Source organism: Salvelinus fontinalis, chromosome 17, assembly GCF_029448725.1.
Source record: "Salvelinus fontinalis isolate EN_2023a chromosome 17, ASM2944872v1, whole genome shotgun sequence".
NCBI classification, from domain to species: domain Eukaryota; kingdom Metazoa; phylum Chordata; class Actinopteri; order Salmoniformes; family Salmonidae; genus Salvelinus; species Salvelinus fontinalis.
Genome location: NC_074681.1, coordinates 1728222 through 1740744, shown reverse-complemented (window position 1 = coordinate 1740744; position 12523 = coordinate 1728222). Strand labels below are relative to the sequence as shown.

General features: G+C 44.2%; 1 protein-coding gene across 1 annotated transcript in view; it reads right to left on the bottom strand.

The window, feature by feature from the left end:
• Positions 1–957: 957 nt before the first annotated feature.
• The window catches only part of xirp1 (xin actin binding repeat containing 1), a 33865-nt gene continuing 22299 nt past the window's right edge, over positions 958–12523 (bottom strand). Inside the window, exons 6-9 of the mRNA XM_055865846.1 lie at positions 6899–7050; positions 6629–6670; positions 1544–6082; positions 958–1044 (exon numbers count right to left, since the gene is read on the bottom strand). Coding sequence (XP_055721821.1) covers positions 1042–1044; positions 1544–6082; positions 6629–6670; positions 6899–7050 — 4736 coding nt within the window. The 3' untranslated portion in view covers positions 958–1041. The remainder of the gene's footprint in view (positions 1045–1543; positions 6083–6628; positions 6671–6898; positions 7051–12523) is intronic.

Here is a 12523-nt window from a genome sequence, read left to right as displayed (position 1 = left end):
ACAGCCTCTGACGTCGCTGGTCCTCGGTCTCTTTCTTTTCTTTCTTCTTCCTCAGAACTACTTTGTCCTCAGGTCTCTGGTGATGCTCCTCTTGGCAGCTCGTCACTGTTATGGATGCTCCTCCTGGCAGCTTGTCACTGTCATGTTGGCTCATTGAAAGTCTATCTGTCGTAGTTGGGGAGTAGGGTTCTTGGAGATCTGTATTGCAGCCCTGATTGTGAATATCTGTTCTCCCCTGCTGCACAGTCGAGGGGTTTATCTTCTGTTGCATGTTGGTGGTTTTGGTGACCTGTTTTTCTTGGCTGACCTTTTCCCGAATTACTTTGATCTTATTTGGCAGCACAGGGGCTGTGTCTACAACATTCTTCTCCTTCCCCCTGAAGTTTTGGATTGCGACCTGAAAGTCTGTGTTTATTTCCTGTTGTGCATTACCATCTTCTGTGTAGCTCTGCATGCACATTCGGATCTCTTTCGCTGCATTGATTTTCTGTATTACATTTCTGTCCATCTCATTTTCAGTGCCATTTGACACGGCCAAACGATGATCAACTGCCAATGTTGTTCCAATGTTTTTCTGTTCCATATTTTGCTCAAGCTGAACTGACTTTGTGTACTCGGCTGGGATGTTATTGGTGGCACTGGCCTGAGGTGAGTATTGCTTTGCTTTATTAATACATTTGGGTTGTGAGTCCTTTGTGGTTTGTTGTCTATTTGATGAAGGTTTCTGAGGCAGACGAGGGGGAGATGGGTTCCCTGGTTTCATTTTTGGGGGAATGACTGGGTTTTGCTGGTTACCTTTAATCGGGCTAGGTGTTTTTGGAGGAGGGGCGCTATTCTCTGTTGCGTCGCTGGGTGTTTGTTTTGAGCGTTGTGGTTTTGGTGGTAGAGCCGGCTTCTGGTATTGTGTTTTTTCATTTGCTTTGGGTGGAAGTGGAGGTGGCCTTAGGGCTTCAGTGGAGGGTGTTTTGGGGTTTTCATCAAGATTTGTAAAAGTGACAGTTGCTGAAGTCTGTGCTGCGCTGGCTGGCGGTTCGCCAAGAGTTACTGAAACCGAAGGAGACAATTCAGTGTCAGATGGAGGCATAGATACTACAACACACTGCTTTTTCACAGTCTCTGCATCCCTTTTCTTTCTGCTCCCTGCATAAGCTTTACCTGAGTTCCTGTATAGCATGGCAGCTTTATAGTCTCCTTTGGACACATTTATACTAGACTTTTCAAGATATTGCAGCGCCATCTGCATATTACCTCTTACAATTTCCTGTTTGTCTACTAGCGGTCTCTGCTCTGTTGCAGCACTGTGCAGAGACCTAATAGCAGCTTTTATATCTCCTCTCACCACTTCTGCTTCTGCCTCTTCTGTCCCTGTCCTCTCAATATCATCAAACTCTGAGTTTACATAAGGGTGGGTTTGTGCTTGTATGCTGCTGGAGACTGCTGGCGGTGAATCCGCTGCGCTAACATGTATTACATCTGAACTCCTTGACACGTAGCCCTGTTGGCAAGCCTCAATTGTCTCCTGATCTCTCTCTGCGTCACTGACCTTTCGGAAAGTCGTCGTGATCCGCTGGCTTCTGGAGGTTGACGAAGACGCAGACTGCCTCACTGTCGTGGAGCTCTGTTCTTGAGATGAGATGTTGACATTGTATATTTTTCCTGGCACGATGATGTCACGCTCCACACATAGACTCTGGTTCTTTGCCAGCTCAAGGGACTGCTTCGCTGCCTTCACATCTCCCGATACAATTTCCTCTTTCTGTGTCTGGTTTCCCTCTGATTCCGGCCCCTGTGTTGCTAGATCCATGTCATAGATAGTTCCCGGGGTTATGATATCGCGTTCCAAGTGCATACTCTGTTGCTTTGCTCTTTCTAAAGACTGCAGAGTAGCTTTGATGTCACCGGCCACGATTTCCTCCTTTTCCATAGAGAGAGTCTGTTTTAAAGCAAGTTGCTGCTTAGCTGAGGAGATATCCCCACGGATGATCTCTTCTTTAGAAATGCAGTTTTCAACACTAAGGTCAATGGAACCCTCTGTAGAAAAGACTCTTTTGGCATTCTTCACATCCCCTGGTAAGACGTCTGAAATGGTACGTTCCACTTGATCCTTCTGTTTCTGAAGATTTTTCTTCGCCTCCTTCACATCGCCTTGCACAATCTCAATCTGTTCCTTTGTCATGAGGTCAAGTTCATCCAATTCTGATTGCTGTATTTGAAGACTCTTCAGTTTTTGGAGATCTCCTTTCTCTATGCAACTCCTGTATAAGTCAACATTTCCCTTTTCATTTTCATCTAGTCTACATGAAGCGGTTGTCCTCTGATTGTTAGCAGTAGCTAACAGGTTGCCTATAGTTGACTTCACATCTCCCCTTGTAATGTCTTGACTATCCATTTTAGTTTGACAATGAAGGGAGTAAACAGTCATCTCTACATGTCCTCCCTCAGATTCCTGCATGACGATCCCCTTCTTCAGCAGCTTATCTTGAACAAGCAAGCTTTCGATGAGTTTCTGTACACTTTGATCTTTGTCTTGGTTCGTTGACGCTGGCTGATTGACTGCGACTTCTAATACTGTTGTCTGAACTTTACCCTGTTCTACCTCTTTTAGAAGAGTGATCTGGGGCTTCAGGGTCGATCTGGACAATAACTGTAGCATGATGTTTCTGATGTTCCCTTCAACTATCTCCTCCTTCTGAATCTGTGCTCCCTCAGTTTTAATAAATTGGTATTTAACCATGTTGACGTTTGTGATCTCTTTTGCCTCTATTAAGATTCCACTTGAGTGGATGAATTCAAGCTGATGTAGACGAGACAGCGTGTCAATCACACTTTCAACTGTGACAATTTTGTCTAACGGTGTGGTCTCAAACAGCCAGGTTGTGCTCTTCACATCTGCTTTTGGGATCTCCTCCTCAACGACCTGTGCTGCATTCATATTGGATTCAGTATCCTTGATCTTGTCCAGCGTCTGGGATTCAAACAGCCACGTGCAGCGTTTCACCTCTCCTTTGTTGTTGTCTTCTCTGTGGACCGTCTGGACAGGGCCCTGCTCCTCTGGCTCTCCCTTCAGCCTGTCGATGGGCTGGTTCTCAAAGAGCCAGGTGGACGTCCTGACATCGCCTTGCTGAACATCTGTCACACTAACCATCCTCACATACTTCTTACTGGCTGACTGGTCAGACTCGAAGAGCTGTTTGTTGAGCTTCACATTTCGGTTTCCGAAGTCTTCCACAACCTTGACTGTGGGTTCCTCGTCTTCCTCCTTAGCTGTTAGGGAGTCCAGAGGCTGGGTCTCGAACTTCCACCTGGCTGACTTGACATCACCCTTTTTTACATCTTCCTGGGTGACAGCTCGGATCACGTAGATCTCCTTTTCCGCCTTGATGGCATCGAGGGGCTTCGTCTCGAACATCCACCGAGCTCCTCTCACATCGCCACTCATCACTTCCTCCTTCTGGACTGTGGTAACCTCGTGGAACTGGCCTTCCTTGTCTCTAATGGCGTACAGTGGCTGGGATTCAAATAGCATGGTGCTGGACTTGACATCGACATTGCTCACTGGCTTTTCCACAGATTCCGACCTGTGTTCCAGAAACTGATCTTTATCATGGATCTTGTCCAGAGAGAATGTTTCGAAGATGAACTTCTTGTTATGGACGTCACCACCCTCCATGTCGTTGACACAATGCATGTCTGGGCCATTTTCCTCCTTGTCGTTGATCGTGTTGATGGGACGGTTCTCAAAAAGCCAGGTGCATTTACGCACGGATCCTTTCTGAATGCTTTCGTCTTCATCGCACACTTTTATAGACTCTGAACCTATTTCATCTAAGGACTTGGACTCGAAGATCTCCTTTACCCTAGAGACATCGCCAGACTGGACATGCAACTCGCTGACATATCTAACATCTTGCTCTGTGTCTGTGTCCTTCCTTATCCTATCTAGAGTCTCTGTCTCGAAAAGGTGCTTCACTGTTTTCACACCAACCTCAGCCTTGACACCATCCTGAACGGTACTGCATAATTTAAAACTTTGCTCCTCACTGTCTTTAATGCTATCCAGAGCCTGTGATTCAAAAAGCCAAGTGACAGACTTCACTTTGGTATTCTCAATCTCTTCTTCTTCTTTATCTGGGATCTTTTCTGATTTGTCGTACAAAATGTCCATAGGCTGAGTCTCGAACAGCCACTTGCAGGTCTTGACATCACCTTTCCTAGTCTCCTTCTGTTGCTCTGTTGAATTCTGCTGCTGCTCTGACTGGTTGAACTTGGAATGGATGCCATCAATGGTCTGTGTCTCAAAGAGCCACTTGGCCATCTTGACATCTCCTGACATATCCTCCTGCCTGGTGATTCCTTTGATAACCTCAACATTCTTCTTTCCCTCCTCAAACTGGTCAATGGGCTTGGTCTCAAACATCCACTTGTAATTTTGGACACTTCCTTTGATGGACTCCTCTCTGTTGACAGTTGTGACCTCGTGGAAATTCCCAGAGCAGTCTTTGATCGCATATAATGGTGTTGTCTCGAAGAGCGTTCTGTTTCCTTTCACATCTCCTGCCGTGATGTCGTTTTCTGTATTTCCGTTCAGCACTTCCTCCTGAGATTGGGTGATATTGCAAAGGGGAATTGTTTCGAAGAGATGCTTGTATGATTTAACGTCACCCTTCTCAATCTCATGATCTTTACTTGGGATTTCTGCTCCGACTAAGGTCTCTTTTCTAATGTTGTAGTTCTCGAACATGTGCTTTTTGCCTTTAACTTCTCCTTGTTCATCAGTGGAGAGGATAACTTTCTTCAAATGCCCAACTTCATAGCGTTCCTTCAATGTTTCCATGGGTTGTGTTTCGAAGAGCCAGAGGGAGGATTTGACATCTCCTCCAAGTATCTCCTCCTTCTCCAGAGTTACTTCTGTGGAGTCTCCTTTCAGTGCTGCCAAGGGCTGGGTCTCAAACATCTTTAGTTTGTTCCCAACATCAGCGTCAGGCACAACTTCGACCACTGTCCCCTGAAACCGGTCTTCTATGCCCTCCTCCCGGATGGTGTTGAATGGCTGAGTCTCAAACATCCATCTCTTCCTGTCCACCCCTCCTTTCTGCCCTTCCTCCAGCGATATCCCCCGGATGATCTGCATCCCGGATGTCCCCTTGTTGATGATGTCCAGAGGCTTAGTTTCGAAGAGCCAGCGTGCCGTGCTAATGTTGCTGCTACAGATCTCCTCTCTGCAGATGGACTTAATCTTGTGGATGTTGCCGCTTGCGTCTCTGAGGGCGCAGCAAGGATCGGCCTGGAAGAGTTTCACTGTCTTCCTCACATCTCCTTTCTGCTCCTGGAGCTCTGACTTCAGCTTGAGGAAGCTCTGGTCCTCTACAGAGCTACAACGGCCTAAGGCGTCCAGTGGCTTGGATTCGAAGAGCAGCCGAGCTCCTCTCACGTCTCCAATCTGAATCGGTTCCTTGAGAACAGCCTCGACCAGCTCGCCCTCCTCTGGTTTGAGTTTGTTGAGTGTATCCATGGGCTGAGTCTCAAACAGCCACGTCGATGTGCGGACATCCCCTCGGACTGAACTCTGCCTTTGGACAAACTGTTGGGTTCCGTCCACCATGCAGTGCTCGAACATGGAGGATGTTCCTCTGACATCACCGCCTTGAAGAGTCTCATCTTCCAGAAGCTTCTTGGTCATGTGGGGGTGGTCCCCAATGTTGTCCAGGGTCCAGTTCTCAAAGATCCACCTCATGGACTGGACCTCGCCCTGGTACCCTGCATCCGCTGCAGTCTGGGCACCTCCAGATTGCATCGCCGCAACCAACTCATCATCGACTACATCATTGATGTTTTCCCTCAGGTCTGGGTGAATGTGTTTGAAGAGTCTTTTCAGCTCATTCTTCTGTCGCTGTTGGTAGAATGTCGAGAAGGTTTCCTTTGGTGGCGGCACGGGGATGAAGGCTTGGTTGGGGCCACCTGTTGCTGGGGACTCTTCATAGTTCTGAGGTCTGGGTGGGATAGGGGGAGGTGGAGGCAGAGACAGGTCATCTTCCTCGTGACATGCTTCTGAAACTGTGTTTTTTGGGGCTATCTCGGCCATCTTGGAATGAAAAGAGAAAAGGGTCTTTGTGTTATTGTCAGTATTCAGTCGGTTAGAGAGTAGTATTAGTTAGTGACGAGAAAATGTTAGGTAGCCATGCGTGTAGCAATTGAAGCCATACTTTACCTTTTTCTCCGTGCTTGTTCGATGTCTTTCACAGCAAACCATCTTCACTCAAGCTAAGGTTAGCCAAACTTCACACCAGTTAGCAGAGCAGCGCTAATGCCTATGTCTTAAAGTCACTGAGTAGTGTTTGACGCAAGGTATTTCTGTCCGTTTCTGTTATTGCCTTGTGTTTGCTTTTCATATCGATATTATACATTTACCATGTAGAATAACTGCCATGTTAACATGTGGACAGATGTAAGTATATTAAAGTATTTACCGTATGTATTTGACCGAGTTCGAGTAATAATAATGATTGTTAATGTGACCACCGTCATCACCGTTGTTATGCAAAACCCATTGCCCATCAGCTCTGAGTTGGATGTTTTCTAATATTCATTTCACAGCACTCACACATTGTGTTAGATTAACATATTATACCTTGCTGCTTGTAGTCTTCTTTCCTGAGGAACTGCTGGATTTCTGTTGAATTAAAACAAAGCAATTTAAAATTCAGATAATCATTTCGTTCAAATGCTCGAAAAGTAATGCAACTAATTTTGAATCCTGAGAATGATGGCTATTCCCCGGTCTGCCTGGCATTTGATCCCAGTGTGTGTGTGTGTATAATTTTGTGCATGTATGTGTGTCCGTCCCTATGTCCGTCTTTGTGGTGTGTGTGGAGGAATGGGAGGAATGCCAGGCACTCACTGTGTGTGTGGAGCTTCCCGGGGATTCGGCAGCTGCTACTCTTGACAGGTATAGAGCTGATCTGTCTCTCACTGAGCCGGAGGTCCTCTCTCTGTCTCGACCTTGTCTTGACGGGGTGTCTCTATAACTCAGCTGGAGACGCCTCTTGTCATCTACAACACAGACACATATATAGATTGATTGATTAGGAATTGATTTCATGAAAGCTTCTGATAATGTTGATCAATGTCGTCTGGGTCTCAGCTTGTATCCTAGCCTATACCGTAGCTACAGCTCCAGTAACATACAATAGCTGTTTGTTGTCTATTATAAACTGGGTGGTTCGATCCCTGAATGCTGATTGGCTGACAGCCATGGTATATCAGACAGTATATTCCACGTTGCGTCGTGCTTCAGAACAGCCCTTAGCCATGGTATATTGGCCATATACCACACCACCTCGGGCCTTATTGCTTAAGAATAACTTTCAATTATTAAACAGACACACAATTGTAAAATTAGCACATGATTGAAAGGAATGAAATGTATGGTTGTTTAAAGGTGCAGTGCAGTCAAAAACGTGATTGTCCTGTGTTTTATATATATTTCGACACTTGAGGTTGGAATAATAATGTGAAAATTATTATAATTTCCCTATTAGTGTAAGAGTGGTTTGAAAAGACTGCCTGAAATTTCAGCCTGTTTTGGTAGGATGGAGTTTTAGACCAATAAGAAAGAGAGTTCCAAACCTCTCTGCCAATCACAGCTCGTTTTCATTGTTCCCCTCCCCACTCAGGCCACTCCCAGATAGTCCTAGCAAAATTCTCGCTAGAGAAATGTATCTTTGCTAAGAAGCTATTTTTGTTTCTTTTTTGACCATTTAAAAAATAAATAAAAAATCACAGTAAGGTACTTAATTGTTACCCAGAAAGGATTAGATATTGAGATTAAAAACAAAAGGCTGTATTAGATATTTTAATATTTAATTTAATATAGTAGACACTTTTTGTTGATTTACATACAGTACGGTAACAGTCAGTGTAAAAGTGCAGTGACCCACATAAGGACAGTGATATTTCTGTGCACTGTGGTATGGTATGCACCGCACAGCATTAATAAACTGTGTCTCTGTTGTTGGCTATGCTGAGGTTGGCTGATAATGGAGTCTATATATATATATATATATATATATATATATATATATATATATATATATATATATATATATATATATATATAGCTGGGAGGTGTTGGTATGTGTGGCTATCCTATCTGTTTGCTATTGTTACACTTTAGGAACTATTCCCTCTTAGACATGGGCCTTTATATGCCATGAGGACTGACTCTGCAAAATAATCGACCTTTAGAACAAAAACAAACAACAAATTATGTAACGTGAAATAATGTATTAACTTCATTATCAAGTGTCGTTGCATTATCAGTTGTTACAGATACAAATAAATATTGTTGCTATAATAATGGAAAATATACACTTAGAAAACATGGCTTTATTAATAACATGAAATATGAGTCATTTCTGTTAAATGAATGGGTTAGACTCAAATCAAGTTTATTTTATATAGCCCTTCGTACATCAGCTAATATCTCGAAGTGCTGTACAGAAGTGCCTGGGTCAAGACCTAACCAACACCAGAGAAAGGACCTACACGTTAGCAAAAACTAGAGTTTGATGGATGTTCTGGTCGTTCGGGATGACAAACAACATGTCCTGCCTCACACACAGCTACAACCTGCCACCAGTTGCCTTAGACACTCAACAAACACCATCCCATTGGCTGACCATCACGACTTGGAGGCAGAAACAAACAACAACAAAAAACAACAACTGCTAGCTCAGCTGGAGAAACGGCTGATTTGTTTTAGGCACATTGTTGGTGTTACTCACCTCCACTACAGCCATCCATACCTGACCAAAACACAACAGGTCAGAAGAATGCCTGAATGGAATCCCCTCTGACTGTCGCTGTGTGACTGTGGCACAATACTAGAACGTTAGAATGCTTGCAATTCTATCGCGCCAGCCAAGTTTTCCCCGTTTAAACACAAATGGGGTTAAGTGATGTTTCACAGCTACTAGCCTGCGTCTATGTTGGCAGCGTTGTGTGTCACAAGATGCCCTATTCACTAGAGGTACATATAACATATAGTGAGGCAAACATCTACACTAGCATCTAACACAAAACATCATCCCAATTCGATATAAACATTGAAACAATAGCAGTCCCAACCACTAAACGCCACGAGCCCCAGTGTGTGTAGGCCAGAGCCCATTAGCCTCTGTGTATTTTCACACTGTCCTGTCAGTCCAAACAACAGACGCTAAGCCCCTACAGGCCTGCTTTTAATGGGTCAGCAGTAGCCTGGGCCCTGCTGGATAGACCCGTCATCTGTAACTAATGTCCAGATTCGAACATACCTCTGTCCGTTTTCACGCAGTAAGCTCTTGACGGACAAAAGGACGGGTCAACTAACTGGCGCCACTCACGAGTCGGGACTTAGAGCATCCCCATAGCTGGGTGAGCAGATGGAATGAGACAACATAATGTCATGCGAGTTGTGACTGAGGTCATAACCCCAGCGAAGTGCCTGGGTCAAGCTGAACACTTACTGGGAATACAATAATAATGCTATTGATGTTTATTGATCAGCTATTGATAAAAGTGTTGTTCACTATTGGTTATGTCCTTTGACCCATGCTAATTGATAACTCAAACTTTAAATTGAAACCCTTCCTGGGAATATGGTAACAATTAACGTGCTTTTGATGTTTATTGATCAAGTGTTATTAATAAGTTAAGTTGAAGATGAGAGGAACAGAAACGGTATTTCTGTCGTCACTAGTTACCACAGCCACAAAGTCACCTATTTCTGCAATTTCTCTTCTTAAAATCAGATTTTTAACCTAACCTTAACCACACTTTTAACCTTATGGCTAACCCTAACCTTAAATTGGAGTTTTCATGAATTTTTACGACATAACCGATTTTGATTTTGTGGCTATGGTAACTAGTGACAACCATTAACGTAATCAACGAGTGTTTCCTGATGATTTCTCTTTTGAAAGAGCAGAGCTGACTTTTGCCGCTGTACAGAGGAGGAATCCAACTATGGACAATTCTATGAATCTCAACTGAAGTATTCTTTAACATGTTCGCTAGCTAGCTGTCTGGCTAGCGCACATTTAGCCAAGCCAGCACATCTTTGAGTTATTTCACACAGTCAGATCACTTCCAAGGGGCCTGGCTCTTCCAGTCTAGCTATTCCCTTCTCTGTCTGCACAGGAATGGAGAGAGAAGCTATTAGCAGATCAGAAATGTGGGGATTTTGCCCGACTGACAGGTGTCCAAATAATGTCTAAATACAGTAGGTATTTGTTCCCAACCAGCTCAGCTGCTTTCGATTGTAGCTACAGATTCACAGACAGGTCATAAAACTACTACCGGTTTACAAAATGGTTGTCTAGGAAAATCCCCCCCCCCCCCCCCCGAAAATGCCACCAGACTTTAAAAATGTGCTGATTTTTAAAAATGGAATCGATACCAACTGGGGGGGGGGGGGGGGGGGGATTCAATAAAATACATTGTGATTTTATTACAATTGCTCTTCCTGTGCTGATTCCACATCAACTCTATCACGACGCGTTTAGGTTTCCAGAGAGGAGGTCTGTCAACCATGACCTCTGATCCTCCATTCCTGTCGTATCTAAGGATTAGGGTCTGAGAGACGATAGCCACTCACTTAGGAAATTGCAAATATGACCCATGGGGAAAAACTCTAAGACACTTGGTTCCATGACCTTGGGTGGCTGACTGCATATAGCCTTCTTAATATGACTCCCAAGTGTGTGCGCGCACGCACACACACACACACACACACACACACACACACACACACACACACACACACACACACACACACACACACACACACACACACACACATTAGATATCAGTGTGTGACAAAGACAGGGTGGTCACGGAGCAGGATTTGATCCATCAAAGGTGACTACGACCCATCAGGTAAGATTAAGTTGTCACTTTTTTTCTTTTATTATATTAATATTTGCTATTAAATGAAAGAAATGTAGAATAATTAATTACACTAAACTCTGCAGACTGATCGTTGATGCAGACAACATTAAACGGACAGGCAATGTATGTTAGGTTAAATTATTCATATTTTTGATGACAGATTAGTTATTTCCTTAGCCGAAAATCCTCATAGCCCATATTCCCATATCCACATATCAAAATATTCCCATATTCACATATTCCCATATCCACATATCAAAATATTCCCATATCCACATATCCAAACATTCCCATATCTCCATATCCCCATATCCCCATATCTCCATATCTCCATATCCCCATATCCCCATATCTCCATATCCCCATATCTCCATATCTCCATATCTCCAAATCTCCATATCCCCATATCTCCATATCCCCATATCTCCATATCCCCAAATCCCCATATCTCCATATCCCCAAATCCCAATCCTCATTTTACTCACTGTCATCTTTAATCAAGCTCAAACACCAGCTTTTGTCTTATTGACATGGTACTACAAAGCCTCCTCGTCGACTGGAACAAAAATGTTTTTTAATCTACAGCACCATTCATTTAGAATAAACTTGTTTAATCTAAAATAAACACTTCCGTAACTGAATCCATAATACTTACAGCCAGTGTAGTTGTTATTCTCCTGCTGTGGTTGTCTCTCTGAATACAGATCAAACCGCTGGTTGTCGGCTGATACAGTTCCTGTGATGCCTCTAGGATAGTTTGTGTTTCTCTGTAGTGTTAGTCTTTTTTGACTGTGGCTGTTCCCCTCTCTCTCTCTATCTCTTTCTCTGTGGCTCTCTGTCTGCCTGTCGTGTCACTGTGCCTCTCTTTAGTCTCTAGTCCTGTGGCTCTAGTGACAGCTGATTTTTATCAGGACTGCTGCCCCCGCTGGGAACGTTGGGTCTATTTTGGGAGGGTGGGTGGCGGTGTGTTGGGGCAGTGGGTTTGGACAGTCACTATTATTATTTAGGACTGAGTCAATCCTCTCTGTTAGTCACTGAGAGACTGGACTAGGGCACCCCCTCCTCACACTGTCACCCCTCGTCCTCACCCTTTCTCTCCCCCTCCTCCCATTGCCATAGCTAACCCTCACCCTTCCTCCCATCGCCATAGAGATACCGTCACCTCACCCTTCCTTACCCCCCCCTCCTCTCATTGTCATAAAGATAGTCACCCCCTCCTCACTCCCTCCTCCCATTCTCATAGCTAACACCCCCCCCCCCCAACCCATTCCCAAAGCTACCCCCATAAACAGACACTGCATAAAGAAGGATCTGCAGTCCTAGTGATGCTATCAGGTGCTCAGTGGGCGCTGGGCAAGACAATATAAAAATAAAACAGTCAACTGCTGTGCTGCTACTAGTGCAACTGCTATTTTGGTCAAGTGGCACACTGATAATGTAGACTGAAATATGATTCGCTCTCAGGTGCTGATAATGTAGACTGAAATATGATTCGCTCTCAGGTGCTGATAATGTAGACTGAAATACGATTAACTCTCAGGTGCTGATAATGTAGACTGAAATACGATTAACTCTCAGGTGCTGATAATGTAGA